Source organism: Oculina patagonica, chromosome 6 (assembly GCF_052425735.1).
Source record: "Oculina patagonica isolate OP01 chromosome 6, crgOcupat, whole genome shotgun sequence".
Lineage (NCBI taxonomy): Eukaryota > Metazoa > Cnidaria > Anthozoa > Scleractinia > Oculinidae > Oculina > Oculina patagonica.
This window is the reverse complement of record NC_135763.1, coordinates 36,138,448-36,165,888: the sequence shown is the minus strand read 5'-3', so window position 1 is coordinate 36,165,888 and position 27,441 is coordinate 36,138,448. Positions and strand designations below refer to the sequence as shown.

At 40.1% G+C, this 27,441-nt stretch overlaps 4 protein-coding genes across 6 annotated transcripts; 2 read left to right on the top strand and 2 right to left on the bottom strand.

The window, feature by feature from the left end:
* Window positions 1–226: 226 nt before the first annotated feature.
* Window positions 227–6,321, top strand: LOC144657290 (integrin-linked kinase-associated serine/threonine phosphatase 2C-like). Of its 2 annotated transcripts, none has more exons than XM_078517618.1 (11): window positions 227–488; window positions 644–764; window positions 1,433–1,539; window positions 2,239–2,332; window positions 2,429–2,516; window positions 3,160–3,234; window positions 3,404–3,447; window positions 3,985–4,104; window positions 5,013–5,094; window positions 5,258–5,297; window positions 5,445–6,321. In XM_078517618.1, exons 2-11 carry the CDS (start codon window positions 700–702, stop codon window positions 5,576–5,578), a joined length of 849 nt encoding a protein of 282 aa, XP_078373744.1. In that variant the 5' UTR covers window positions 227–488; window positions 644–699; the 3' UTR covers window positions 5,579–6,321. The 2 variants fall into 2 exon arrangements, with proteins under 2 accessions (XP_078373744.1, XP_078373745.1); XM_078517619.1 differs by having other exon boundaries at window positions 469–488; window positions 1,433–1,546.
* A 36-nt stretch (window positions 6,322–6,357) lies between these two features.
* Window positions 6,358–17,048, bottom strand: LOC144657289 (uncharacterized). The gene is made up of 17 exons (XM_078517617.1): window positions 16,923–17,048; window positions 16,069–16,186; window positions 15,485–15,548; window positions 14,978–15,104; window positions 13,857–14,000; window positions 13,343–13,400; window positions 13,145–13,243; window positions 12,040–12,278; window positions 10,974–11,146; window positions 9,884–10,047; window positions 9,448–9,540; window positions 8,977–9,048; window positions 8,786–8,848; window positions 8,253–8,369; window positions 7,911–8,014; window positions 7,469–7,546; window positions 6,358–6,846 (listed from the first exon to the last, which is right to left on the bottom strand). The coding sequence occupies exons 1-17, from the start codon at window positions 16,991–16,993 to the stop codon at window positions 6,714–6,716; spliced, it is 1,917 nt and encodes a 638-aa protein (XP_078373743.1). The 5' UTR covers window positions 16,994–17,048; the 3' UTR covers window positions 6,358–6,713.
* Window positions 17,049–17,543: 495 nt separating this feature from the next.
* LOC144657280 (uncharacterized) lies at window positions 17,544–22,227 on the top strand. Of its 2 annotated transcripts, none has more exons than XM_078517608.1 (4): window positions 17,544–17,869; window positions 18,537–18,745; window positions 19,119–19,407; window positions 21,422–22,227. In XM_078517608.1, exons 2-4 carry the CDS (start codon window positions 18,549–18,551, stop codon window positions 22,136–22,138), a joined length of 1,203 nt encoding a protein of 400 aa, XP_078373734.1. In that variant the 5' UTR covers window positions 17,544–17,869; window positions 18,537–18,548; the 3' UTR covers window positions 22,139–22,227. The 2 variants fall into 2 exon arrangements, with proteins under 2 accessions (XP_078373734.1, XP_078373733.1); XM_078517607.1 differs by having other exon boundaries at window positions 17,545–17,869; window positions 18,534–18,745.
* Window positions 22,221–27,441, bottom strand: LOC144657281 (uncharacterized). The gene is made up of 4 exons (XM_078517609.1): window positions 27,333–27,441; window positions 26,032–26,261; window positions 25,311–25,578; window positions 22,221–23,378 (listed from the first exon to the last, which is right to left on the bottom strand). The coding sequence occupies exons 2-4, from the start codon at window positions 26,238–26,240 to the stop codon at window positions 22,986–22,988; spliced, it is 870 nt and encodes a 289-aa protein (XP_078373735.1). The 5' UTR covers window positions 26,241–26,261; window positions 27,333–27,441; the 3' UTR covers window positions 22,221–22,985.

The following is a 27,441-nucleotide window of genomic DNA, read 5'->3' as shown; positions in this document are numbered from 1 at the left end:
GGAAACAAGATTAACGCTGGAAACATGGATTATTCGAAGGTGGTAACGGCGAGAGAACTGGACGCCAGCGCAAAACCTACGTAGCGTTCACTCCTTCCCCTTTGAACGTTTTGAACGCCGGTCACGCAGGCTACCGCGAGAGCAGTCTCTTACCATCTCCTGATCTCCAGCTATGAAGTGTCTTTTGAGTGGTTTGTGTAACCGCTGACCAACTAACAGCGCCGTCACAACGATTCAAAATGGACGATTTATTTGGCGACCTTCCCCCACCCTGTAATAACCTGAAAAACTCTTCTCTTTTCCTGTTTTTTGTAATGTTTATGATAACGTTTTGTTGTTATTTTATTACCTTTCAGCAAGTGAAGGTGACGGCTTGGGAAATCTGTACGATGACCTTCCATCCTCAGAAAACAATGGAGAAAATAAAAGAAAACTCGATACTACAGATCAAGAAGACAATGAAATACCAGCGAAAAGATCCCTAGCACGTGAGATAACATGCATGTTTTGAGCGCTTTTATTTGAATTTCTTACTTTTATGTGAAGGCTCCGCAATTAAAATTATAATACTCCTTTTAACGTTTAATCTAAAATCCTTGCAAGCAAATTTCATACCAGGTTTCTTTGCCTCTTAATTCTGTAGAATCTAAATACAAATTGAGAGGATTTGTCGCCGAAAGAAAAGGAGAAAGAAATGACATGCAAGATGCTCATGTTATCCATGATAATTTCATAGAAGAGTTTGATACCAAGCCCAATGGGATGTAAGTCGTTTACCAAGACCTGTATTTTAAGCCTGCTGACTGTACCCCGCAAGCATTATGTTGGCATCCAGCAGCACAGGCCAAATTTTTTTCCCAGGGAAATATATTCTCGGGAAGAAAATTTTGCCTAATTATAATTGCTACAAGTCAGGGCTGCAAGAGGAAATTTCTTCATTGTCACTTTAACTGAGGCTTTAACTTTAGTGTCCTCAAAAGCAACAAAAACAGTATTGGGTGATCTATATTTTTGAACCTGTAACAAAAACCAATGGTGGGTGAAATGGCCTGAAAAAAGCCACTTCATCATACAAGTAACAACTGGAATCCCTAGTAATTTTTAATTTACTTGTTCTTAAAAAAAAAAAGTTAGTCTATGAACTGGCTCCTTACTGGGGTATAAAAAGAAAAAAATCTGCAATCAGTGCACAGTTTTTGATTTTTTTTTTTTTTTTTGCCCTATATCTTACTAGCAAGCCTCTTTGCAGAGATAAAGAATGTATAAGATGTCGTCACAACAACCGATTATTAGCTAACATAGGTCTGCAATGCATGAAATGCGCAATGGCACTTCTTAATCCTCTGCATGCATTGAATGGGAATCATACTTTCTTGGTGGATGCAGTTTTTTTGGCAAATAATTAAGATGTATGGATGGTTATGTCTTGTAGTTCCAGGATGTGTTACTACGGAGTGTTTGATGGACATGCCGGCCACAGGGCAGCACAGTTTGCTGCTGACCACTTACACAAGAACATTGTACTCAAGTTTCCAAAAGGTTGATGGTAAAGAGATTGTGTTGTTCCAGAAAATATCTATACCCTGCCCACAAAAGTTTTTTGACCTGAAATGCTCCCATCCCCCCCCCCCCCACCAACCACCACTTCCACCACCCCTCTGGAAATTTCAGTTTAGACCCATACTTTCCTTCAAAATGTTAGCTTTCAAAACTCCCCCTCCCCTCTTCAGAATTTCCATTGATCTGTCTTGGGGTGGGTATGGATATTTCCTGGAACTGCAAATACAAAGAATGGTTTGATTTGGCACTGCAGCATGGATTAATCAGACAGAGAGATGCAAAGATTGAAGTATTTGCATTGCAGTGGCAGTTCTAGGAAAATGACTGGTGTCCCTGTCGGATAGGCAAGACTGGTGAATTTTCCAGAAAGGCATGTGGAATCTATCCTTCATGACTTGCCCAAGTAAAAAGTAAAGATTTCGGACTTTTTTTGTTGGTAGATGAAGGAGGCTATTGAGAAAGGCCTTTAAACCAGCAAACAGTAGCTCCAATTTAACAGAAGAGCAATCTGAAAAATCCATTTTTCTTTCACCCTGGGAGGAGCCCAGGGGCCCACCTCATTTTTTGAGAAATAATTTTAAGACCAAACCTGTTTTGCTATTTAATGGCTTTCTTGTGTGCAGGTCAAGGTTTAATAACTATTCTAGTGTTTTCTCTTGAATGTCTTGACATGTACAGGAGAATCTGCAAACAAAGACAAGGAGATTAAAAAGTGTTTAACAGAAGCTTATAAAAAGACTGATGATGAATTTCTACTGGAAGCATCCAAGGCGTAAGTTTGTCATATGTGCACTTCATGTTAAGTTATTCTATAATACTTTGTCATAAAAAAATATCTAGGTGTGTTGTTAAATGGTTTGCTCTTTAGATCACCAGTGTGGAAGGATGGATCAACCGCTGTCACAGCACTTGTTATGGATGACGTTTTGTATGTTGCCAACCTTGGTGATAGTAGGGTAATAATCATTTTATTATCAATTTAGTCGGAAAAGTATAGAAACAACGTGGTTGTAGTGGCAGATTCAAGTAATAAAATACTCTTTCTAATTAACAATTAGACTACGAGCCCGAGTTTTCTATGAGCAAATAGTCAACGATCATAGAAAACGAGGGCGAGTCATCTAATTGTTTTAGTAGAAACTCTAAAGATTGTAGTCCAAAACCTACAATATTGTGCACTTTGAAGACAAAAATCAATAAAATTTACCGCTTAAAGAGCTACTCGTGCGCGACTGTTTTCTATCAGCGAATAGAAAACAGTGGGGGAACCAATCACATTCGCGGATTTCCAATAGAATACAGCTGAGTTTCTACTAAAGAGAGATAGACTGTAATCTAGCAGAGGTTCGGGGAGAGGAAGATATACAGTATACAGTATGTACCCCCCAAAATTATTCCATGGACCATGTAACTTGCCCAGTGTAGCCTGTTAGTATTGGCTGTTACACGCATATGGTTGATGCAAGATCAATACATGATGATAGTTAAGCTGATTTTTATATAACTTGCCATGAATCTTTTCTGAAACTGAGTCCATCTCAGACAGATACAATGCAAACTTAAAATACAAATATAAAGTACTTTTCTTTTAAATTTTAGGCATTGCTCTGTCGGTGCAGTGATAATGGAAAGACTTCTGTGGTTTCCCTCTCTAAGGATCATTCCCCATCTCAGGTAAGGAAAATGAAGCATCTCCATGTTATTTTCATTCTTGTGCTCTATGATTACCCCATAATTAAAACACAAAGAGTATGACACAGGGTGTAGTAAGAGATCACTAGTTAAAGTAGGTAAGTAAAGTCAGACAAGTGGCTAATAAAGCTTTGATTGATTTTTTTTTTAGTATGAGGAGAGGATGAGAATACAAAAGGCTGGAGGAACTGTCAGGTACATGGTTTTTTAAATATCTTCAAGTGCAGTCTACATATTTACATATACAAGAATGATGCCCATACTAATTTTGTTATTCAAGACTTTTAATAGTCTAATATGGACTTAGTTATATATGGTATTGACGACATAAACAAAACCGACGAATGGACCTCAAACAGAACGGCCTAATTTGGTTAGCAATAGATGGACCAATCGCTGATGAAGACTGAGCATTACACAAATCTTGCAGCCAATACATGACAGGAAGACTGAACAATCGGTTTCGGGAAACAGACATTCAACACCTTCGACTGACAACTGACTCTGACGTCTCGACAACCGCAGCAGAAATCATGTTCAATCACCAACATTATCCCTCACCTTAAGCACCCGGCCACACTTAGACGAACTTGTATGAAAATCCCACCATCTTCTGATTTGTACCGACTAAGGCCTAACACTTAGATTTAAATGACGATTGTTTCATAAATTTTCTCAACTGAAGAAACGTGCTAGCTGTTTATTTTCTGTGTTGTGTTGTGTTGCGCTCAGGGAGGGTCGTGTTCTCGGTGTGTTGGAAGTGTCACGGTCTATTGGAGACGGCAGATTCAAGAGGTGCGGTGTAACCTGTGTCCCGGATGTAATGAGATGCACCCTGACAGATAATGACAGGTAAAGTACTGGGCCAGGTTGTTCGAAAGACGATTAACGCTAACCCAGGATTAAAAGATGATCAAGATTTTAATTTCTCTTGTTTTAAAGGGTTTCCCAAAGCTAATATTTTGTTAAGTTTGAGATTGGTCCATGTCAAAACTGTGGGACAGAAAATATTAACAGAAAACCTCAACGAAATTATATAAAATTGAAATCAATTTTCACGCTAATCCTGGATTAGCTTAATCGTGCTTTGAACAACCGGGCCCAGGGCTACCTTCACGCGCTCGATTTATCGCCCATCCACACTACTCTGGATAAATCTAAAAAACGCATCTATTTTGGTCAAAAACGGATAAAATGCGTTTTCAAATGTCCACTTTGAAGAACGCTTTCGAAAAGTTCTGTTTTCAAAATGAAAAACTGCAAAGCTGGCGTTTTGAAATAAATCCAATTTGAAGAGCGTTTTCGAAACGTTCTGTTTTTGATGGACAACTAGTGTGGTGGATTAGTGTGGACAGTTGGCCAAACCGTAGGAAAAAAGATGCGTTTTCAAATTTATTCGAATTTGTGAACGGGGCCTGATATTAGACCCGAAAAATTCCATTCGCAAAATGGGTAACAAGACGCCTTGCAACGCTGATGTGACGATATAATTTGCTCTTGCGTAGGAAAATTTTCTCATATCCGATATTTGCCAGTGACTATAATATTTCATCGTGACCCTACCGGCACTGCAACTTGGAAATTGTACTGGACGCACTGAAATTTATACTAAGTCTTTATACTACGAATTCGTGAATATAGTAAAGCGTTTTGTATTTTTGGGTGCTCGCTTGCGGGAGCTTTCACTGTGTTTGTTTAACAAGGTATTCTTGTTAAAAAAAGGACATGTTTAGTCTATCTGCGTTTCATTCTTTCCTCAGGTTTCTTCTTTTAGCATGTGATGGTCTGTGGAAAGGATTCTCCGTGGATTCAGCTCTGAAGTTTATCAATAATATACTGGAGGTAAAATTAATGTCACTGTTAGCGCTTTAAACATCTAACTAGCTGGCCTTATGTAATGTACTTGAACCTTTATTTTACCCCTTAACGACTCAGTCTTTTGCTTTTTCCATTAGACTTCAATTCACCCTTTATTTCAATTAATCGTTTCTTTTATTTCTGACAGAATGAAGAAAGTGAAGAAATTGCCCAGAATACTGATAATGGTAAGAGCAAAGTTTGGGATGTAATTTTCCCTTGGCAACTATTTAAAGTCTGCAACAGTAAACTTTTATAGAAACTGACGTCAGAGAAGAACTAATAAATTATATGAAATATCTTTTTAAAAAATTATCAAACTTTGTTCTTTGCAGGCACGGACGATGTCCAGTTGGACCCAGTTTCCGCGCGGTTCCAAGAAGCATGCAGCAAAATCGCCAGTGAAGCCATCAGAAATGGAAGTTCTGATAACGTGACGGTCATGCTGGTATCTATCACAAAGCAGTGAACACGGACAGCGGCTCTTTTTTCAAAGTGCAATGGGATGGAAGTCTGTCAATTCTCTTTTCTTCCTTTTCCTCCCCCCTGGCAACCCGAAAGAAGGTTAAAGGATTGAAGGCTCAACGAGAGACACGGTCCTGGTTTAACAGTGAGCGGGAAAATATATGATGGAATATCACTACAATTCTCCGCATTATATGCTGTTTCTAATGTTTTTCATATCTCTCGAGACTATTGCGAAACTAGGCAAGAAAAATGTTTATGTTTTGCACGGATGGACTGAAAACGAATACGAATAGTGTCCAAAGGAACTATTGTTGAAGAAGAAACTGCTAAGGCGACGGTTGATTATCAACTGGACGTTGGTTAAGCTAATCATATAAACCGCCGTAGCAAATGACGGGCTAACTTTTAAAACGTCAACTTTCCGATTTTGCTACGGCAGTAAATTTAGCTTGATCAACTTCAAGTTGACAATTAAAATGAACAGTGACTGAAAAAGTGTAATTGCGCTACAAGTTTGGGAGAAGCTAAGGGAGAACTACGTGTGTATTCCCAGTTGAATTTGAACAAACTGTAGCGGAAAAAGCCGTCTGCTCTCGCAGGCTAGAACAAACTGTTTCTCTTGGTTTAAAGACGTGAGTTATTTTATTTATCATCTTGAACTTGAAGAGCACAATTTACATTATTTGTATTTTACTTTATAGCTGTACCTAAACGTGCCTGTAAATAAATTATTATGTAACGTTCTTCAATGAAATTTATTGAAGGGCTACTAGGTTGTTGACGAGCTAGACATCATAAGGTTACGTCACATTGCTTTACGTCATCAAGTGGCGTCATATTGCTTAGCAACCATTCAGGAAAACTACCGGCTCATTTAGTTCTCGGCGATATAGTGGTCTTTGTTTGTTGTTCCGACTGAGAACACAAGCTGATACAGACCAGCAAACGATGACTTGTTTTCCTTGAAAACTGTAGGTCTAATTCAAACCTCGAAGAACTACGTTTTGCAGATGTTGGGCCGTTGTTGAAACCAAGTCAGGTTTTACAACCAACGAGCTCCTCTAGACCTGGCAATTCCTCAGAATGCTTCCATTTCCCGTGCTTTTTCTTTCGCAGTCTTTGAATTGTTTTCCAACTCATTTCATGGCCAGCGCTCTTAAGCGATTGATGGCCGCGGCGATCTCTTGGAGTCTGGGACGAGAGTAAGAGCCAAGTAAAATCCTGGGACTAAGCACGTCCAGTCCTTTGGTATTGAAGTCTTGTTCAACGCTAAAAAAAGACAGCAAAATTAATACGTTTCTAAACCACACATTAGTGGAGATAATCTCGTTTTCCGTAGAATTTATGCGAATAGGAGTATTTCTACTTCTCCCTCCCTGGATGGAATGCCAGTCCATCGCAGGGTTACGCCCCTCTCCTCTCAGAATTAAATTCGCCGATACCCAAGAAAGCGAAGAGAGTATAGTGTCTTGCACAAGAACACAAACGCAATGATCCCGACCAGGGCTCGAAGCGGGACCGCTCGATCTGGAGGCCAGCGTGCTAACCACAACGCGCCTCCCCAACAAACAAACTGGGAAGAAAGGGAGGTAGTTAGTGTGGATCATCTCCATAGTCGATGTTTTATGGAGTCTGTTTCGACTTTCGTTACAATCGCATCCGTTGATTAGGTCGTCACGCAACTTTTCAGACCGCGTGACAAATAAGATCTGTAAAGAGCGGAGAAAACTACCATCACTCTCAGTGGATCCGTACAACTAAGCGTGGCTGTGGTTGGCAAAATTTGTAAATGAAACCGTTCCTGCTTGCTCGCCGTACTCGCGCACATAATCAAACTATAACCAGGACCAAGGTGTTTGGAATAGTATCCTAAAAATAGGGAAGTACTTACTTTTGAAGAACTTCCAGAAGCGAACTTCTGCCATCCATATAGTTATTCCGAGCGTACAAAATGGCGTCCGCTATAGCCCTACAAAATAAACGCGGGAGACTGACTAGATTTATCGTGCGAAGAAATTTGTGAGTGAGGACGAAACGCAAAAGAGGGACAAAAATCTCAGAAACATGTACATTCGGATCCTTTTCAGTGGCGGATCTAGAAGAGGGAACCGGGCCCTAACCTTATTTTCAGGCCAAAGCAAGACCTGTAGGGTGTAGGGCTGAGAGAAAAATTATTTTCAAGAGCGCCCCTCACCCTACCCCCCCCCCCCCTACGTCTTATTCTTGGAGTCTGGATGATCGGGCCCCCAACTTAACTGATGTCTGGATCCGCCACTGCTTTTTATGAGTCTGCACTTCTGGTTAAAGTCAACAAGAGGTTGATAAATCCCTACCTGGTTTGACTATACTCCCCAAGCTGTTCAATATAGGAGAGGTCAATTTCTTCGTGACCAAACTGAACCTGGAAACCAAACTGTGTCTTTCCCATCACTTTGACCTGAGTATAAAATTCGTTACAACAAGACAGTTCAACGATTGCTGGAATGAAGCAGAGAATTTTCTTACCAAGTTATAACTCGACCAAAATACAATACTAGCTGTGAAAGAACAGGCAAAAACCTTAATAATGGCGAGTTCTGTTCATACCCTCTTTCTACCATCTAACCATTGTTTAACATTTACGTTATTACCCCTTCGAGCTGTTCAAGGTTATTAAATAAGATTAGTGTACGAACCTTCTCTCTGTCTCCTTTTGTGGCGTCAAAACTATCAGCTATCGGGATTCGCTGGGTTGGCATGACAAAAGGGATCTGTGACTGAGAATTTGTCTCACTGTGCTGCAGGGCAATGGCCTAAAAAGTATAAAAACAGTAACTCAATACTTAAACTACAAGGAAACACACACGATGACGATTAAATTCCTTCGCCGGCGTTCACGCTTTCATGTAATATATGCAGGCTCGAGGTAATTCATCACTCGAAGAAAAGTGTGATAGCGTCAGTAGGATTATGTACGAACACAATTAGAATTTCTTGGAATTAAAAGGCTTTTTTTTCTTCAAGTTTACCACGAATATTGTGCTGTTATTTCACAATTCTAGCGATAATTTAACGACAAATAAAAACAAACAAATGAAAAAACGTGCAGGCTACTCTGTGCAATCAGAGGTATAACACTGGGGTCAAAAAATCAAAATCAAAGGGGTTGGGCAATTTCCTCCAAAAAAATCCTGCACAGAATAAACGGCTGAGGGAAAAAATCACTGACCTTCGCTTTATCCGTGACGTCATGGCATGAGTAACAATCCATCATGACCACGTGATCAGCAACCTGCAACGCAGGGCATAAAATACAGTTTAAAACTAACATTGATATTTTGCTTCTAAACTGCTGAAATATTTTACAAATTGATAAATTTGGTTCATAAGCAAACAGGTGACTTGTTACCCTCGGTATACCTGGAAATAATCTCCTGAGCCGCCAATGACCAGAATGGACGATACGCTAAAATCTTCATACAAACTGCGAACCTAGGAGCACAAAAAAAGATTGTACAGTTTGTTATAATGCCAAAGCTGATAATGACTCTAACTTCACAGTGTAAACGCAGGTCTGGGGTCTTTCTTGCCTCAAAATGCAATGGAACATACTTCTCCTCAAAACATGTACAGTCGTTTGTTTATCAGGTGTAAAAATTTGAATTTGATATTTCCTATAACATTCAAGTCTACATCTGAAAAAGTTTAAATCAGTTTTGAACTTGCAATGTACAAGGGGATAAATGTGTAACTGCTGCACTCGATCACTTACGTCTTGTTACTTAACAACGTTCAAGCCGAAAACCTTGGGCTATGCAAAAACTGTTTTTGACTTCAAATTACCCGGCTATGTTACGTTTGCATTATTTCTACAGCACACAAAGCCCTCACCTTGGATATGAACGGTGTGATTGGTTCTTTTTCTGTGGCGACAAGCTGCTGCATGCGGGCATCTCGAATCATAAAATTCGTAGCGCTTGTATCCTGGAGTGTAGAAAAAATGAATTTTAGCTCTCGAGCTAACTTTTGTTTTGGTAACAAGGGAGTTAGGGTGAGGAAAGGACAATATTTAAAGATCTGGCAGCGGAAAAAGAAAATATTACTTGCTAACTCATGATTAAACACCCAAACGTGGTCTACCTAAACTACGGCTGGACTTCTAGTGTTTATGGAACCAAAGTTGACAATTTATTTTCCAGGGGCAGTATATAAAGCGAAAAAAAAGTATGTGGTGGAAAATAGTTAAAAAAACGTTGGTATGCCAACCCAGCGAATCCCGTTAACGCTGGCAAACGTTAAACGCACTACTCACAAACATAACCATTACCTCATCAATCAGCAGGCACTTGCTTCCAGTCTCCAAAGCTTCGATTATATTCGCGGCTTGTGAAGTCGAGCCACTGGCGTCCTGGGTACTAAACCTGCTCGTGTCTCGTCCAAATGGCAAGTTGTTTATAAACGGACGGATGTCTACCTTCTCTATGCTTCTACCTGGCAACAGTTACCATGGAAATAAAGTATTTATTAGCAATAAGTGTGTCGGGTGAAATCAACGAGGAAATTCAGTCCAAAATCTTGGAATGTCGTTGTACTGTTTTCCCGTATCATTGAAGGCGCATATTTGTGTACACTAACACAGCTATTTAAATCTTTTTTGATTTTCTAGCTGAATATTAAAGTGGCATGAACTATGAGGAAACAATATCTCGACATTAACCGAATCTTATTGCGAGCTGCTCCAACCTTTCCGAAAATCGTAGCTAGCGAGGGTTTTTACGTCCTCAAAACAACATTTATACTTCTCCGAGAAAAACAAGTGTTATATTTCCCATATTATACAAGGGTTCAAGGTGACATTTTTCCAAAGAAAATCTGACAAAAAAAACAGGTCTTTCAAATAGAAATTCACCGAAAATGATCCATTGGTTGCCAACGCAAATTTGCAAAACTTGCAAACACTTGCGTCTCCGTTTGGCCAGCACTTGCGTTCACTTTGGTCGAGATCAAATTTGCACTTAACTTAAGGCAATTTTTTCACCGTTTGGCCACCCATCGCAAGTCAACGCATTTTTTTTGCGTTTACTCAAATACTGAATTGCACCTCGTAGCATTTTAAATGACTTTTTGCAAACTTGCGTGTACTTGCGAATAAACTTGCGTGTCCGTTTGAAATTTGCCCATTCAGCGCAAGTCCGCACGCAAGTTGAACTTGCGACTACAGTAGTACTAGTTGCATCCACTTGCGTTATCGTTTGGCCAGGGATTTAGTGCAGTTTTCACTTGAGTGACGAAAGTAGTTCACGTTTGCTTTCGTTATGTTTTAATACGATTAATGATTGGTTTACATGTAACATGCCACTTTCTCAGTGCTTTCCAAAGAAAATTAGCGTTTTGTTGTAAATCGGATTATTACTAACCGTCTTCAGCTCGTATTGTGAACGCTGTAGGATCAGTACAAACAAACTCGCGTCCGTCACCAGGAATGTGATTATATACTCCGACCTGGATTGCATTAAGCAGTGTAGACTTGCCGTGAAAGCCACCGCCCACAATCAGCGTCACACCTTTGCGAATTCCCATGCCTGCCACCCTGCGAAATAAAGCACGAGTTTTGAACTCCATGAAAAGTTTTCAAAATTCTTCTTCTGTTATAGTCACTTGTGCTATAAATCTCATCTTAAGAAGGGTCTTGAGGATCAGCCAGCGAGTCATGCGAACCATTGGGTTAGCCTATATATTGGGTTAGCCTATGTAAGCGCATTGAGTTTTTTTAAATGCGCCCAAAAAACCTTATTATTATTATTATTATTATTATTATTATTATTATTATTATTATTATTATTATTATTATTATTATTATTATTATTATTATTATTATTATTATTATTATTATATAACACATTGGTTAGCCTAAACAGCGCTCCAATTAGCTTACAGATATCTGGCTCGCATATTGTACACACTCGAAATTTGATTTTAAGCCGAGGCACGTGTACTTCGGGTCCTGCCCCCAAGTCTTGTAAAGGTTTGTTATAAAACAAAAAGACAATTAAGGTCGCATAACGGAGTTGCAATGCAATAACAGTTGAAAAATTGTGCTGTTTTTGAGAACTAATAAAGGTTATCTAACAAACTGCTGGGGGAACTGAAAGATAAACGACAATTGACAAGCGTCTTATCCCGAAAAGGTTTGCGAAACTCTTGGCACTAATGTTAGTTGAGAACGAGGTTAAATAATAGCTCTCCCAGGTGGTTGTTGGTCTTTTTGGCCAAAAGCATACTTTTTAGCTTCACAAGACTGAAGGGAACTTAACAGAGTCAAGAAATTGATGTTTTCTGTTCAACCCCATGGGTAACATACATTTTAGCAGCAGAAGCATTTTGAACATGCTTCAGACGCATTTTTTTTTTATTTTCTAGAATGCTGCGTTTTCTAGAATGTTGCTGTAGTTCTTTAATAACGTAATCATGTGTGTTTCTTACTTTCCAGCATGCGGCAGATCAAATTCCACTGTCAAACTGTCAGGACTTTTAAACAGTGTGACATTTGACATGTCCATAGGCCTGTCATCTGCACCGCTGATCCGTGGTAGAACAGCACCATCTCTGACAAATGCCACAAGATTGGCAGCAGGCAGCTGACGGCGAAGGTACTCCTGGTCTTCAACACACTGGACATGCTTCTGTAATGCCACCTGATCCTGGCTACTGTATGGTATTGCCTGACGACAGTGAAAAGCTTGATTAAGCCCATTAAGCCCCAGACTGTTCAGTAAAAATATCTCTTCTAAATACATGTATCAATCCATAAGCATCAGAAAAGGTCTCGAGAATTTAGGAATCAATCACCAGAAAGAAATATAATTTTCTTATAAGTTAAACAAATAAGGGGAGGCATGGTGACGTAATGGCTAGCATGCTGGACTCGGGATCAAGCAGCCTGGGTTCAAGCCCTGGCTGGAGTCATATCATTGTAATTTAATGTAATGTAAAAACTTTATTTAAAACGGAAACCATCAGTTACAATAAGCTCAAGTATAAAGAAACTAAAACTAAAACTGCTTTACATGATTGCCGTGTGGGAATCCGATACGTCAGCTACCTTGTGTTGTGTTCTTGGGCAAGACACTAGACACACTACTAGACACACTACTCCAGCAGGTGTATAAATGGGTACAACAAAGAAATGCCGGGGGGTGGAGGGGGCGGGGGTAACCCAGCAATGAACTAGAATCCCATCCGGGGGTAGAAATACTCCCAGTTGCTTCAAGCTACAGAAACTGGGATAAGCTCCGGTAAGATGGGTCACTAAGCTCAACACAGACGAGATTGTTCACAGTCTGCCCTCTATTATTTTCTATTTCTCTTTAATTGTTGAACACAGGGACTGATGATTTCTCTCACACTGGTTATTTTGCATCTTAACACCGTCCTTTTTTCTTGTCCATTTACAGTATTGTTTTCCTCTATCATGATAGTGTTTTCTACTGACAGTATCTCAAGTTTACTGTGAACTGGTTTTTTTGAATTGAGTTCCTTCAATGAGTTGGAGATTATCTGCAAAACTTTTCAAATCTTTCAGCCTTACCTTTTCAATGATTTGGGGAAGATTTTCTGTAAGAATCCTTTTGCAGACATGACCTTCAATGGATCTTCCTCGTGCAGGTAGAGATACAGTGAATCGTAGCTACCAAAAAAGTTGCACAGTGCAGATAATTAGTTGCCAAAATGGACTTTGTTAAAAAAACATTCTGCATTTTGGTAAAAGAAGTAATCAAACTTGTACCTCAACACTGTCAGGTCTTACAAGACAAGAAGTTCTTTCAAGAACATGCTGACATGGCCTGCAATTTCGAAAATGATAATAAACAAACAAATAAATTAAGACATGCATGCCACTTGGGACAAATTTGCTATCAAATATATCCATGAATTATTTAGAGTGACTGTCATGAATAGTTACCTAGGACATAATTATTTTATGATATCAATAAAATTTTTGTGCTAATTTATTTATAATTAGTTCTAAAAGCAACTTTAAAAAAAAAATAATGATACAAAGAAAAAACGATTAGTTGGTTACCGGTAATTATTTATATAGTTCAGCCGGGGCCATAACCAATTTGAGGCAAACTGAGGCACTTTTTCTATTTTTTGTTGCTGTTGTTTTTTGAAGGGGGAAGGTAAAATAGCTTGGAAGAGAATTTAACCATGGACATTGCCTAGCTCAGTCTTATTTTTTTCTGGCTACGGCCCTGTAGTTATACTGTGTCCAAAGACAATGTAATTTTGGTACAAACTTTTCAATATTCATGCTCCCTCCTTTCTTTCCATGCCATCCTTCACCTCCACCACTTAGCTGTTTATCATGTCCTCCATGTCTCACCAGATTGGAAAACCTTCTTGTCAGGTAGTCACCAGTGGCGATCTGCTGGATACGAGAGCTGTTAACAAAGTCAAATTTTATTTTAGTCTCTTTTAAAAACAAGTGATTCATGATCATCCTCAACTAACAAAACAAAAGACCTGAAACTCTGCTTCCTCCACTGATGCCCTACTGGTAAATTCCAGTTGAAAAATAATAATTTCATTTCTATTAAAACATAAAACTTAAGTAAGTAAACTCACATAAACTCCATGAAGATAAATTATTGATTAATGCTAGCAACTGAGCAGGCTGACTAAGCAACTAAGCAACAGAACGACCCAGTGGCAGAGTGACAGTTACTGAGTGACCAAGCAAAACCAAACAACCTAGCAGCTGAGTGGTCAAGTGGCTAAATGAATGGCCAAGCAACTGACAGGTCTATTGACTTACAAGTTAGTTGCTGAGGGACTAAGCGATTGAGCAGCCAACTGAAAGAGAGAGAGAGCAGCACCAACTGACAGACATTGCAACTATTTTTAAACTGTGGGCACATTTTTTATTTACAATTCTGAAATGAGAATGGCCAGAATGTGAAATGAGCCCGTTTTTCTATTACGCGTTCCTATTCCGGAATGGACAGAACACCATTCGGTCCATTCTGCTCCCAGGGGCAGAATGAACAGAATGTTGCGAATGAAAATCCATGATGGCCGATGGCATAGCCCATGATTCAAGGGATGTATCTCCTCTCCTTAGTTTGTGAATAACACTGCCAGAACATTTGACAGTTTCTATACTTTCTTCCTCCTGTTTATTATTTTAATAAGTAGAAAAGTTGCTGCGACAATGGCTGCAATAGCAGCCTCTTCCTCGGCTGCCACATTTGTTGCGCAATGTTTACTCATGCCAGGACTGCGCATATCATCTCAACTACATGGGCGTTTTTAATGCAGGCAATCCAAATTCTTCCTAGCACTCTGAACCAACCATTCTCATTCCAGAATTGTGGATGATATATTTTGCAAACTGAATAGCCTGGTTGGTCAATATTACCTGTTTGCAAACTCAGGATATCTAGCCACTTCCTGATCCATAGTAACTCTGAATAACGATGGTGGAGCAAATGGATCGCTCTGAATCTTCTCTGCATGAAGTTTAAAAGTTGGAAAGGTCCAGCATCCTAGAATATACAAACAATGGTTTAAACCTGTTCAAGGTTCAAGTACTAAATTCTGGCTTCTTACACACCACTCACAGGTAGCCATGCCAGGCTGACTGCCACAACCTGACCTCAGTATGACAAACTCAACAAAACCATACAATACATCATGCATCATACAGGGAAACCCACAATGGCAAAGCTAACAAAATATATGGCGCCAACTAAAGTTCTTTGGGTGGGTGAGTGGGAAAAGTTCAGTAATCATGGAGGCAACAAAAACAACTGCCTGCCAAGGGTCAAATGACCCTTTCCCAGGTCCCAGCAGTGACGGTGTGAGAAAAACATTTTCCACTTATTTTGTTTCACTCAGCAACTACATCACATGGCATGTATCTCACCTAAAATGTCATGGTAGGCCTTGTAGCTCTTTCCCTCCAAGTCAGCAAGTATATAAGCCAGATCCTAGATCAGGAAAGAACTATGTTAACCACCTTTAACCTTGTGTTAAGTAAAAATTAATTGTTAAACTGTTTGCAACAAAAGGAAATTTTGATTTCCAAATTACGATAACAAAATCTAGCCGGCAATTGATTCAGGAAAAAATGGATTAGCATGTAAAATTGGGGGGGGGGGGGGGGGGCAGGTGAATAGGTTCACAAATCAACAGATTTGGCATTGAAAGCACATGGGTTGCAGACTGTTGCAGGATTGCATTGATTCGTGGATTTTGAAAAATCAGCATAAAATTTAACACATACAGTCATCGATCTGCAGTGTAAATATACTACAGAAAAATTTCAAGTAAAGGGATCAGGATTTAATGAAAATATATAGTGCCAGATCAATGGATTGGGCCAAAAATTGCATGTATCTGCAGATTTGTAATTCCCTATCCGCCCACCTCCTATCCAGGGAACCTGTATACAGGCTATTAAATATATTTATTTTATTTAGGTATCATGACATGTTGAATACTGCACACCCCAGAGGTTCTTGAGCCTCCAAAGTCAGATCCCCTGTCATATGAGGCAGAATCAGGTCTTCTATCTCCGTAGTTGTTCCTCTCTTGATAGCCACCTCTTCCTCCGCCTCGAGATCCCCTGTTTATAATAATTACAAAAAACCAAAAAGTTGAATTGGAAACCTTTTGCAAAAAATTTTATCACAGCCAGCATTTCAATCCAAGTCAGATTAATAGTGACTGACCCATTTGGCCATAATTGATATCAGCTGCGCAGGACTCATAGATGCCAAGTCTCACGCTTTTGGCGTGGACACTCACTCTTTTTAAACCCAATCTCACGCAACCCCCATAACAAAAAAATTAAATACGATTTTTTTAAAAATACTACAACTTGAGGAAAAAGTCTTATTAATTTCAAAAGAGAATACTTTAGCTGTACTTTGGTAGAGATGAACGATCGAGTAGGAAAGAGGTTAAAAATAACAAACGCTTGCCAGAATAAGGAAATTGCTTCTCGCAACTTACATTTTTAAAAATTTTCTTGGAGAGCATACCCCAGACCCCCTAGAAGTTCGGCCCCTCTGGGTCTACTTCCCCCTTCGGGGCAATTCAATTTCTCACTCCATACCAACCAAAAAACTTGGCATCTATGAGGACTTACACGTACCAAGGAAGCTTTAATAAAAATAATTTTTAAGGATAACTACACGTGCGCACAAGCTGGAACAAGTCAGCTGTTAAAACAGTGTTTACTACTATAAGGCACAATCATCAAAATAACTCCCAGATTTTCTGCCTCGCCGTTTCTCTTGTCAATCTATATGACTATATCCTTCTCTTTTTACTCTTCGATATATATTTGTGCCCCTTACCTTCTTCCTCCATACCGATTCTTGTAGTAAGCTCCTCGATTCGACATTTTCCGACAGGCGAGCCTTAGCATTTTGACCGTGACCTTGTGGTAGGCTGGTAACTAACAATAACAACTCCGCTGATTCACTCTCGTTACGAGTCTTCCGCTGGCTCATATTCGGTTGTTTTTCCGCGAGAGAATTGGAAGATTTAATAGTATAGCCGTTACCAAACCGGAGGATAAGGGGGGATGATTGTCCCCCATGTAGGGAATTCTTTTCGTTTACCATTTCTCCATGCCAGATTTCCGCGTTACTACGATCGAGTGTAAACTAATTTCACAAACAGGCTACACCAGATTCAGATTTTACATGGGAGAAATATCTCCCCACTCCTGCCCCCGCCATTGGGTTATCCCCAGCTGCTGATTTTTTTTTTTTTTTTTGGTCATCTAGCCCTAAACTGTGTCCTGCGAACGCAGACTGCCCTGACAGCCCTTCGAAAAATTAATAATATTTCCAAGGATTGTAGTGAAATATATATATATATATTTGAAGAAATAAAAACAAACAAACAAATTAAACAGAATAGGAAACCAGACCGGCGCTTGCGATCGCGAGAAAAGTCCAAGAGACCTGGCCAAATTAAAATACGAAGAAACATGATTTTTATCACATGATTTTTTGTCACTTTTTTTGCTGTGTTTTAAAAAATCCGTGATTTTTAATGATTTCCCGGTGTCAAAATTGTATATCCGCCTTTTTTTTTGGTCGTTACCTTGCTTAGGCCGGCTCCTCCCATATCAACTGGTAACTGCCATTAAGAGGAAACCATTACTCAAGCTCACTATTCAGTGGCCATATCCATTTTTAATACAAGTTTACCAGGTAAGAATCTCTCTTCGCTTTTCCAACCAAGAATTTTTATGGTTAAAACGAGGATCGAAATTAAAACTACGAATTCAGAGGTATGTTGTTTACAGCGCTTTTGGTTTAAAACAGAAAGTTAATTTAGTTTTAATCTTCTTTCCAGGGGTAAACTTCGTCCTTATAGCTAGAATTACAAGAATACGTTAAAATAGTCAGAACGTGACTACATTGACAAATTGCCCAATGCTAAACTCCGTGAGGAGTTGCGCTCTTGCTTGTGAAGTGTATTTTTTAACAAATTTTAAATAGTGGGCAGATTGTTTCAAAAAGTAGAGATTTATATATTCTGTTCCAAATTGAAAAAACTGTGAACTGACTAACTTGGACAAAGTATTTTGCGCAGATAAATCTAAGATTGTTATGTAAAATAAACACTCGATGTTAACTGAACATCGATAATGAAATTAAATTTTGAATGCAATTTGTTGTTATAATTAAACCCGAGCTAGAGGAAAGCGAAAGACGCGAACCTTTAAAGTATAAAAGTTGTGGGAGCGTTTTGTGTGATTCTCAGTGAACGTGAGACGACTCTCAAGAAAAATTCAAGTAGGATAAGTCTGATTAGACCAGAGCGCGCGACAGACTCAGGCCCAACGAAAGCAAAACTTGAGCTCTTGTCAATTCTCTTTCTCGTTTGGGCCAGGTTTACAATTAAAGAAGAAAACTCGAGTAATCACATATTCCATATGTTTTCTTGTTTAGCAGAACTGAAGCATTATGGGAGTGATTATACTCCTAATGTTTCAGTTGACCATCCTATGCTTCCCATCATCCCATGCAGAAGAATACAAGTTCTGTGACGCAAAACCGCTTGGTAAATACTGCCTGCCCGATAACTCAGGATGGCGGGAATGTTTGATCGATGCTTTGGATGAGCCCGCAGAAGAGCTACATCATTGTCCAGCAGGCCTCAGGTACGGTTTGTACAGTGAAGTAAAGCAGTAACCGTTATTCGCGACGCCGGACATATCGAGAGTGAGGGGTGCAGGAGGGGGTGGGGACTGAGCACCGGCTTTTCAGGAACTAAGATGACTGAAAACGTTTCGGGCTCTTACATGAGTGGCGATTGGTCTTTTGTTTCCAAGGGTGGCCATGCATCGGCCAATCATGATCACAATTCGCTTTAGCTTCCCGATGCCAAACATTGGAGCTCAGCCTTCCCGAAAAATATTGTGGAGTAGTGATTATGATTTTTTTGCGTGATAGTCGTGGCTGAGAAAAAAATAAAACAACCTAAATTGTTATAGTGAAAATGCTGGTCTCTAAACAGACTGTCATCTGTTTTAGGTGTGTTTGCAGCGGAAGACTTGAACAAGGTTACTGCGTCACGCACGCACGGAACCCCTGCGTCCGGTCCACGAACGAACGTGTACGACCCGAGTTTCCACAGTCATATTTTGGCGTGATATTTGTGACGGACGCGTTTTGCGACAAGGATGGCTGTGAAGGCCGTATTGTGGTGAGTGAAAAATACCGTGACAACAAGAAAGGTGGTAGATCCCGTGAGGACCTCGTGATGGGACTGACACAACACATGACGGTGGTAATTATGCCTGAAGGATCACAGTGGGCGCAGGTAATTATATTCTCTGATGGGTAAAAACGTAGGAAAGTTAACATGAAGTAAACGCAATGAATACTTTACTCCACACATTCTCCTCTACTCTGTTTCACTCTTATCTAGCTACCCGGCCCGACTCTGCTCTGTCCTACCCCACTCCACTCTACTTTTTATTTTTATTTTTACTACGCCCTATGGATAACAGTTTTAATTTTTAAAGATAATGGAGTTACCCTGTTGAAATAAAGGCTTACTACTCTACTCTACTCTACTCTACTCTACTCTACTCTACTCTACTCTACTCTACTCTACTCTACTCTACTCTACTCTACTCTACTCTACTCTACTCTACTCTACTCTACTCTACTCTACTCTACTCTACTCTACTCTACTCTACTCTACTCTACTCTACAGGGGCGGATCCAGGATTTTTCAAAGGGGGGTGGCTGTTTACCAATATTTTTGTTTACCATATTCCTTAAGCCCCATTTTTTAAGAGGGGAGGGGAAGGGGGTTACAGGCTTTTAGGCCATTTTTTGAAAGTGGGAATGCAAATGATTTTGGGTCTGAGGCCAATATTTCATAGAGCCATAGGCTCCATCCCCCTAGGGGGGTCTGGGGGCATGCCCCCTCAGAAAATTTTGAAAAGTTAAAGCCTCTTGAACGTGATTTTCGCGATTCTGAGCAGCGTTATACAGCTGTCAGTTAAGCTATTAAACCACTGTTTTTACTTGATAATTTGGCAAAATATACTTTCCACAACTTACCTTGAGTTATATTTCGGAGAAAAACTCTAGTTCGTATAAAATGAACAGTGATTGATTGTTTTGCTCACCCACGTGCGTGGAAATTTTTTGCACTTGGCAAAGTGGCCTGCGGACAATTTTGGCAACTTTGCTTGCTTGTAAAATTGCTTCAATGCGAAAAAATGGTAAGAAAACTTGCTAAAAATCATTCCAGCAAGGCTAAAACAGCACTTGAAAGCTAAAAGGAATCTATTTTTTTAAAATTATACACACATGTTTTGTTACATTAAGCCAGAAGTTTGTAAAACAGGCTGTCGAAAATCTCCTATTTTGGAAAAAAGGCCGCCCTTAACTTTGAACAGCCGCCTGACTATGAAAGGTGGATGGACATTGTCCTTATTTTCTATTTTATAATTAATATGTTTTTTTCGTTTTTCCGGTGGATCAAGGGGGGTGGCTAGCCACCCAATCCACCCCCCCCCCTGGATCCGCCCCTGCTCTACTCTACTCTACTCTACTCTGAAAGCGATGTAACTTAATCAAGTTTTAGTATGATATAATAGGATCGTTTTGTTACTTTTAGTTTAGACATGCTTTTGCAACACTGTAAACGGTAACGGTCATGCAAATAAAGCAATTTATTACTATTACTCTACTCTACTCTACTCTACTCTACTCTACTCTACTCTACTCTACTCTACTCTACTCTACTCTACTCTACTCTACTCTACTCTACTCTACTCTACTCTACTCTACTCTACTCTACTCTACTCTACTCTACTCTACTCTACTCTACTCTACTCTACTCTACTCTACTCTACTCTACTCTACTCTACTCTACTCTACTCTACTCTACTCTACTCTACTCTACTCTACTCTACTCTACTCTACTCTACTCTACTCTACTCTACTCTACTCTACTCTACTCTACTCTACTCTACTCTACTCTACTCTACTCTACTCTACTCTACTCTACTCTACTCTACTCTACTCTACTCTACTCTACCCTACTCTACTCTACTCTTTCCCACTCCACTCAACAGTACTTTACTACATTTTACTATGTAAGTGGTGAGCATTTTTCACTCAATCACAAAGTGTTTTAAAAATAAGCCAAAAGCAATCTTTGAATAATTTCTACGCACGACTGAAAACTGTTTGACCTTAGAGCAAAAAGAACTTGAGTTGTGAGCAGTTAAAATCTTAATATTTTTCTACCGAGCTATATGGATGGCAACGTGCACTCTTTTAGTAAGCTTAAGTCGATTCTTATCTCTTCTCAGTACGCCATTGATTTGAAGGAAGGCACACCCGCTTGCAACAAGACCATGCTTCCGGAATTCCGAGGCCTTACGAAGGTTCCCGAGAATTTCCGATACAATGGCACTGTGGAAATCCTGGGCGTCGAATGCGATGATTGGATTTACGAAGCCAATAGTCAAGGCAACTTCAGCGCCGTCAAGGATAAAGCCAAAAACGTCGGCTTCAGTCAAACTGTCCGCGATAAAATCATGACTCGCCTAACGGACAATTTAGACACTAGTGGGGTTGGGGGTGGGGGGCAAATTGTCGAGGTCCACCACATTTACGTGGCTAAGATCAATGGCACAAACGTCCCCCTAAAGGTGGAATTTGCCATCTCGATTCCTAATCAGAAAATCTTCACCCACTACAAAGAATTCATGGTGGCTTACTACCCGAACAAGTCCATCAGCATCAGCAGCGAGTCCCGTATTTTCGATCTCCCGGATGTCTGCACTAATCAGGAGGAAGGGGAGGGTGGGGCGATTGATGACGTGCCACTGGATATCCAAACGGTTAAACGCCAGCGACACCATCGGCAGGAGGGAATGGGTTCTAGGGACGACGAGTTCGCGGAAACGAAAAGATTTCTTATGCCTTCGTTGAAGGGCGATATTGGTGGTGACTCCTCAGATATTTTGGAGCATTACAGAGTGGCGGATCACGTGATGCAAGCGGTACAAACAGACAGTAAATAGAGCCAGGCAATCACCTCTGAGCTGAGACTAAAACTGTGACAGTTTATTGTCAAAAAGTACCAAAAAAGATTAAACAAATTTAGCTTTGATCGAGGCTCATGCTACTAAGTAAAGTAGAATCTCAATTTTTCTAACTCCATGGGAAACGAAAATGGTTCGAAATTGCTGTGTTTGACTAAAGAAAGCCAGGGAAACACTTTTGATTCGAGTTATCGAGGGGTAAGAGAAATTGAGGGTTTGAAAAAAACCACTGATCCCACTTTTTATAGATTGCTCGGTAAAATGTCTCCTAGCGATGATTTAAGTGGAAGTCTCTATAATAGTTAAGTTGTTACAATCTCAAAATAAAAAAGACAACTTTTAAATGCACTTAAACACTAACGTCTACAATCCACCGTACCGAAAAAGATAGCGACTGGTACATTAAGCTATAATCCCTAAAGCCATAAAAGGCTAGAAACGCTCATAATGTTGTTAGTACAAGAATGAATTATTTGGCAAAACGTGGCTATCTTTATGCTGTATTGGCTATGTTAGGTTCGCAAGGTATTGTGGTAAAATGTACAGCCGCCATCCTTTTCCGTACGGTAGATTCTCCGTGCAAAGCACTATTTTTACAATCAGCTGTATTACCGGAATACTTAACTTGGCTCGTTATCCGTTTATTAAAATATGTGGTCGCTGCTCTCTCAAAACTCATATGTAAACAAGGCTACACTTCAACTAAATCAATCAAAACTTCAACTACATCTACCATTGCATAACGGGGGTTTGATACCGGTTGTTTCAAATAGAGCACGGCTTTAACTGTTGGAAAATGTCCCACTCGGAAGTTTCAGCAGTAATTTTAACAAAAGCTTGGCAATTCTAGCAAGTCCTCGTCGACCTTTCCAATCGCAAAGGAAGTGTAGTTTAAAACCTCATGATCTGATCCGTTTTCCATGGGACGGTAATTGTTAAAGGTCTCCACCATTACAGGAATAAACGGGTCTGCATCTTCACCGCTGACCACAGGATATCGCTTTTGGTACTCGTTCGTCTGGTTAGAGATGTAGTACGAGATAAGGGATGTTCCTAACCCTCCGTGTCCCCCGAACTTTAATATCCATTGCTCGCAGAGGCGATCTCCGAGTTTAACTGTTCCGTTGAAACTGAAGTCAGGTGGGACTTGTGCTTGTGATGTGGGGAATGTTTTAATTACATCCGTGTAGCATTTCTTATTCCCCCAGTCTACTGATGTCTGTGGAAAAGTTTTAAAATGTTTCATATTAACCTCCATAAAATTCTCCATTTAAAGGGTTATAGTACTGCATAAATTGAACAGGGGAAGATTTATTCTTAAGACTTGGTCATATCGAGATGTTGTTTATAAAGAACTTATCCAAATTTGAATACGCCGACGGATCCGGACTTCATACGTGCGAAGTTCTTTGAATTGTTCAACACCGAACATATTTTTGATCTATTCACTGTCTATTATCCATTTTTAGTGTTTAATACAGTTCATTTTACACAGTTTTCACTTTCAACTTTACTTGATAATGTCGTTCAGTCAACGGCGAAACCTCGTCCATTTTTTACAGCAATTAGAAACGATATAAAATGATGTTATGCAATATTTTATTACAAATATTTATATTTCAATGAAGATTTTTAATTCAGTATTTATTTTCGACTTGTCGATTAGTAGTACTAGAAGACGCCTGAAGGACAGAACTGTGAACTTTGGCCGGCCCCACAAAATAAACCCAGTGCAGTTCTACTAATCACAAGCTTATGTTCATCAAATATGTCCATTTACCGGCTCGGTGGATCATGGAGTTAGCTGTGATAACACCTCAAACCCCCCCCCCCCCCCCCTCTCCCCATCCCTTGCTGTCACCACTCTTCCAAAAATTAAAATGTGACTAATAAATCCGCCCCCTCTGCCCGACTGCCCTTGCAGAAGTTGTCTTTCAACGTCCACCCTTCCCCCACATAAAGCTACGCTCCGCTGTGTCTGCTTCTATCTCTGATACAGTAGCTACCTTAATTGAATTTTACGGTCAAATCGGATGTACTTCGTTTTGATGGGAACTCTGCAATGTTGTGGCGCAATGTTCCAATGTTCCATCCAGTTTGATTAAGCCATGGCCATAACTAGCCAGAGGCAAGACGAGGCACTTGCAATTGCCTCGTCTAGATTTTCGCCCAATCCCGTTGAAGCCAGAATTTTTTCTGGTTTCTTTCTTTGAAATTTCTTTAACTGCGATTCACTGCGAGGATCATTTTTTCACTTTACATCTCATCCGCAGTTCACATATATGAATTATTTCATATACCTAACGTCAATTGTTAGGAAAACAATACCTATTGAACAAAATTGATTTTCCCAAGAAATACCTCATGAAAAATGTCTCTGAAGAGTTTCAGAGCTTGTACATTTCACAATTTTCTGGAGGGCGTGATGCCCCCTGAGCCCCCTAGCAAGATCTTGCCTCAACTGTGGCAAAGGTTTGGTTACGGCCCTGTATAAACTGGTTATATTCGCATTGTGTTCCTCTGCTTTCATGCATTTGTCCTGTTCTTTATATGATGATCGACAGTCTAATTTCTTAGCAAAAAATTCATGAAATCTAATTGTATTATTGGCTATCACTAAACATAGAGCGTATTCACAAGCACCAATGATAAATGATAATCAATTTATATAGCGCATTTTTCATATGTATATGTTCAAATGCGCTGTACACATACTGTAGTTTACTACACAAAGGCCAGACCACAACACCGGGAACTTCGTGCCCTACTCTTTGCGAATAGTGTGTGGGTTCTTTAACGTCCCCTGTTATAAGACTCAAGATACAGGAGACGGGACCTACGGTTTATCGTCCTTTTCCGAGAAGACTAGAATGTCTAACCATTTGCAGATTTAATTACAAAGGCAGCACATTCTCCTCAGTTATTTTAAGACCCTGAGTGTTGGTCCGGTCTGGGGTTTGAACCCACGACCTCTCGCACGGCAGTCCGGCGCTCTACCAACTGAGCTAACCAGGCGGCGGTTGATGATGAAGGTTTTCCACGCAGCTACATATGCAGCTATAATCCCACTGAAACGACAACAAGTAAAACAGGATCCTGTCCCTGACAATCTTTTTTGTAACAACCATAAGTAAAAAAAAAACATCCTTACCCAACTAAATCCGCTTTCGTTTCCTGGAAGTACGAAATCGGTTAACCAGGACTGTGGATAGTACCAGTCCTCTCTTCTCTTGTGCTCGCTTAGAATCTGTATCTCTCTACCAGAGTAGTAAACATCGATGCATCCCGAGGGAAAGCAGTCTGTCAGTTTGCTTTCGTAGGTCAGTGTAAATTTAGCGGGAATGGGTGGGGGAAGCCGGTACGGCTGGCAAGGATCATCGAGAGAGCCTGGACACGCGAGGTCATAGAAGCAAGCACACCTGCACGGAAAGAAACAAAAAAGTAAGTAATCAACAGGATTGTACTTGACACCCAATTTTCCCGAGCCGAGCCATTTGGAGCATTATGACTCAAATGGACTGTTCCCCTCAAAATCTGGCTTTGTAGCATGAAACTGCCAGAAGCTTTCAGAGATTTCGCCACTCCTCCTGGGTGGAATGCTTCTCTCCCTTCTCCCCTCTCTCTCCCTCTCCCCGCACACACCGCCCCGTCCTTGCATTTATTTGTCAGGCTTCACCGGTACCCGTTATTCTTCCGCGTGGAGAGAGGCAGCGTGTGAGTAAAGCATCCAATCCAAATGACGCAGTATAAGGACTCAGGCCAGTCATAACTCCAGATCTTTAGATCTGGAGGTCATCCCACATACCATTAGGCCACCGCGCCTGTCACAAACGAAAGGGGAAAACACTTGGCAATCTGGCAATTTGACTCACCGGGTGTTGGGAGCACACGAATGGATCTTGTCCACCATTTTTCCAGTCGCAGGGTCCACATAACAATCATGCCAGCCCGATAAATCGGACAAACAGTACCTCCCCGGGGGACCCCTATCACAAAAGTCAATTAGGTCATCCGTCACCGGTGCACCAAAAGAACAACGTGTCAGGAAAAAGAACCAAACGAAGGACAGCTCCGTCTTCATTTTCAATCAAGTCGGGATACCCTGCGATGTAAAGATCATAAAATTAATAAAAAAAGGTACAAGAGAAAGGTGATAAACTTGTATTGAGTGCCGGTGTCCTACTAGCCTGTGAATACAGCTACTAGCCGCCTATCTGCCAAACCGGCCGCAGAGAACATGGGTTCAAACCATGTCGAAGCCCCGAATTTGTGAGTGCACAAAATGTTTCTCAACTTGCAAAGATGTAAACTTCGAAGAGTCTTTCTTATTACTTTTTATTAGTTATCCGCAGTTCATGTACGCGATTCATGACAAATAGAGTCTGTTTGCACCTTGTGTTTGCAAAATTAAAGCTCTGACTATCTCGTCATTTTACAGACAGCAGGCGGAAATCAAATACTGGAAAACACATGCTCGAGTAACGTGAAAATTTTAATTATAAACAACTTTTCGATCTCATAAAGTGACAAAATTCATGAATTTGACTCTCATTCACGAGGTGCGCCTACTCTAAAATTTTAAACCAACTTTTTTACGTGCAGACGGATACCTCCAAAAAGACCAAAAATACCAATTGTTATTTACTAATTTAAATTCATTTCATCACACATCACTGCCTTCTCTTCGTAAGATTCCAGAAACGTGGAAACGTCGCACTGCAATAATTTTGTTATTTCTACTTAAGTTTTTAAACAAAACTTAATTTAGCCATTCGATTAAATCCTCATTAAGTAATAAAACAGCGAAGGGAGGGTTCCACAGACGCTCTGTAGCTTTAAACCGATGTTTACTTCCGCCTACCAAATCCAACTGAAGGCAAAATATTTCGAGTAATGTATATTCTAAAATGACTACATTATCGGTTATTTGGAAATATAAAATCTGATCACATTAGTATTCGCTACTAAGAATGTCCTCTTCGAGATATCAAACAGAGAGGGAGAAATAATAGCGAAACTGCGAGTAACGGAGCGCATTTTACTCCGAACGTAGGTATGTTACATTTGCATCTGTCTATATACAAGGCACGTCAAAACTTGGAAAAACGTTATCATGCATTCAAAATGGAACTAATCTCAGTTGTTTTGGGAAGTTATACTCTTAGCTACTCACCTTAAGGACGGATGGTTAGTGTTCTTGGTGTTTGCTTCACGTAATTCGTAAATCGCACTGTCTAGTTCTTCAATAACAGTTCAACAATGCACACACCCTCGAAGCACCT

What these genes read in the sequence shown, in the direction of transcription:
- LOC144657290 (XM_078517618.1), top strand. Translation starts at nt 700, where the DNA reads ATGCAAGATGCTCATGTTATCCATGATAATTTCATAGAAGAGTTTGAT. An exon ending in AGGATCATTCCCCATCTCAG is followed by an intron (nt 3,235 to 3,403) that starts GTAAGGAAAATG and finishes TTTTTTTTTTAG; the next exon opens with TATGAGGAGAGGATGAGAAT. An exon ending in ACCCTGACAGATAATGACAG is followed by an intron (nt 4,105 to 5,012) that starts GTAAAGTACTGG and finishes TTCTTTCCTCAG; the next exon opens with GTTTCTTCTTTTAGCATGTG.
- LOC144657289 (XM_078517617.1), bottom strand. Translation starts at nt 16,993, where the DNA reads ATGCTAAGGCTCGCCTGTCGGAAAATGTCGAATCGAGGAGCTTACTAC. An exon ending in ACGTCACGGATAAAGCGAAG is followed by an intron (nt 8,370 to 8,785) that starts GTCAGTGATTTT and finishes TATACTTTTTAG; the next exon opens with GCCATTGCCCTGCAGCACAG. An exon ending in GGGGAGTATAGTCAAACCAG is followed by an intron (nt 7,547 to 7,910) that starts GTAGGGATTTAT and finishes TTTATTTTGTAG; the next exon opens with GGCTATAGCGGACGCCATTT.
- LOC144657280 (XM_078517608.1), top strand. Translation starts at nt 18,549, where the DNA reads ATGGGAGTGATTATACTCCTAATGTTTCAGTTGACCATCCTATGCTTC. An exon ending in CATTGTCCAGCAGGCCTCAG is followed by an intron (nt 18,746 to 19,118) that starts GTACGGTTTGTA and finishes CATCTGTTTTAG; the next exon opens with GTGTGTTTGCAGCGGAAGAC. An exon ending in AAGGATCACAGTGGGCGCAG is followed by an intron (nt 19,408 to 21,421) that starts GTAATTATATTC and finishes ATCTCTTCTCAG; the next exon opens with TACGCCATTGATTTGAAGGA.
- LOC144657281 (XM_078517609.1), bottom strand. Translation starts at nt 26,240, where the DNA reads ATGAAGACGGAGCTGTCCTTCGTTTGGTTCTTTTTCCTGACACGTTGT. An exon ending in TCGTGTGCTCCCAACACCCG is followed by an intron (nt 25,579 to 26,031) that starts GTGAGTCAAATT and finishes CTTTCCGTGCAG; the next exon opens with GTGTGCTTGCTTCTATGACC. An exon ending in ACGAAAGCGGATTTAGTTGG is followed by an intron (nt 23,379 to 25,310) that starts GTAAGGATGTTT and finishes ACTTTTCCACAG; the next exon opens with ACATCAGTAGACTGGGGGAA.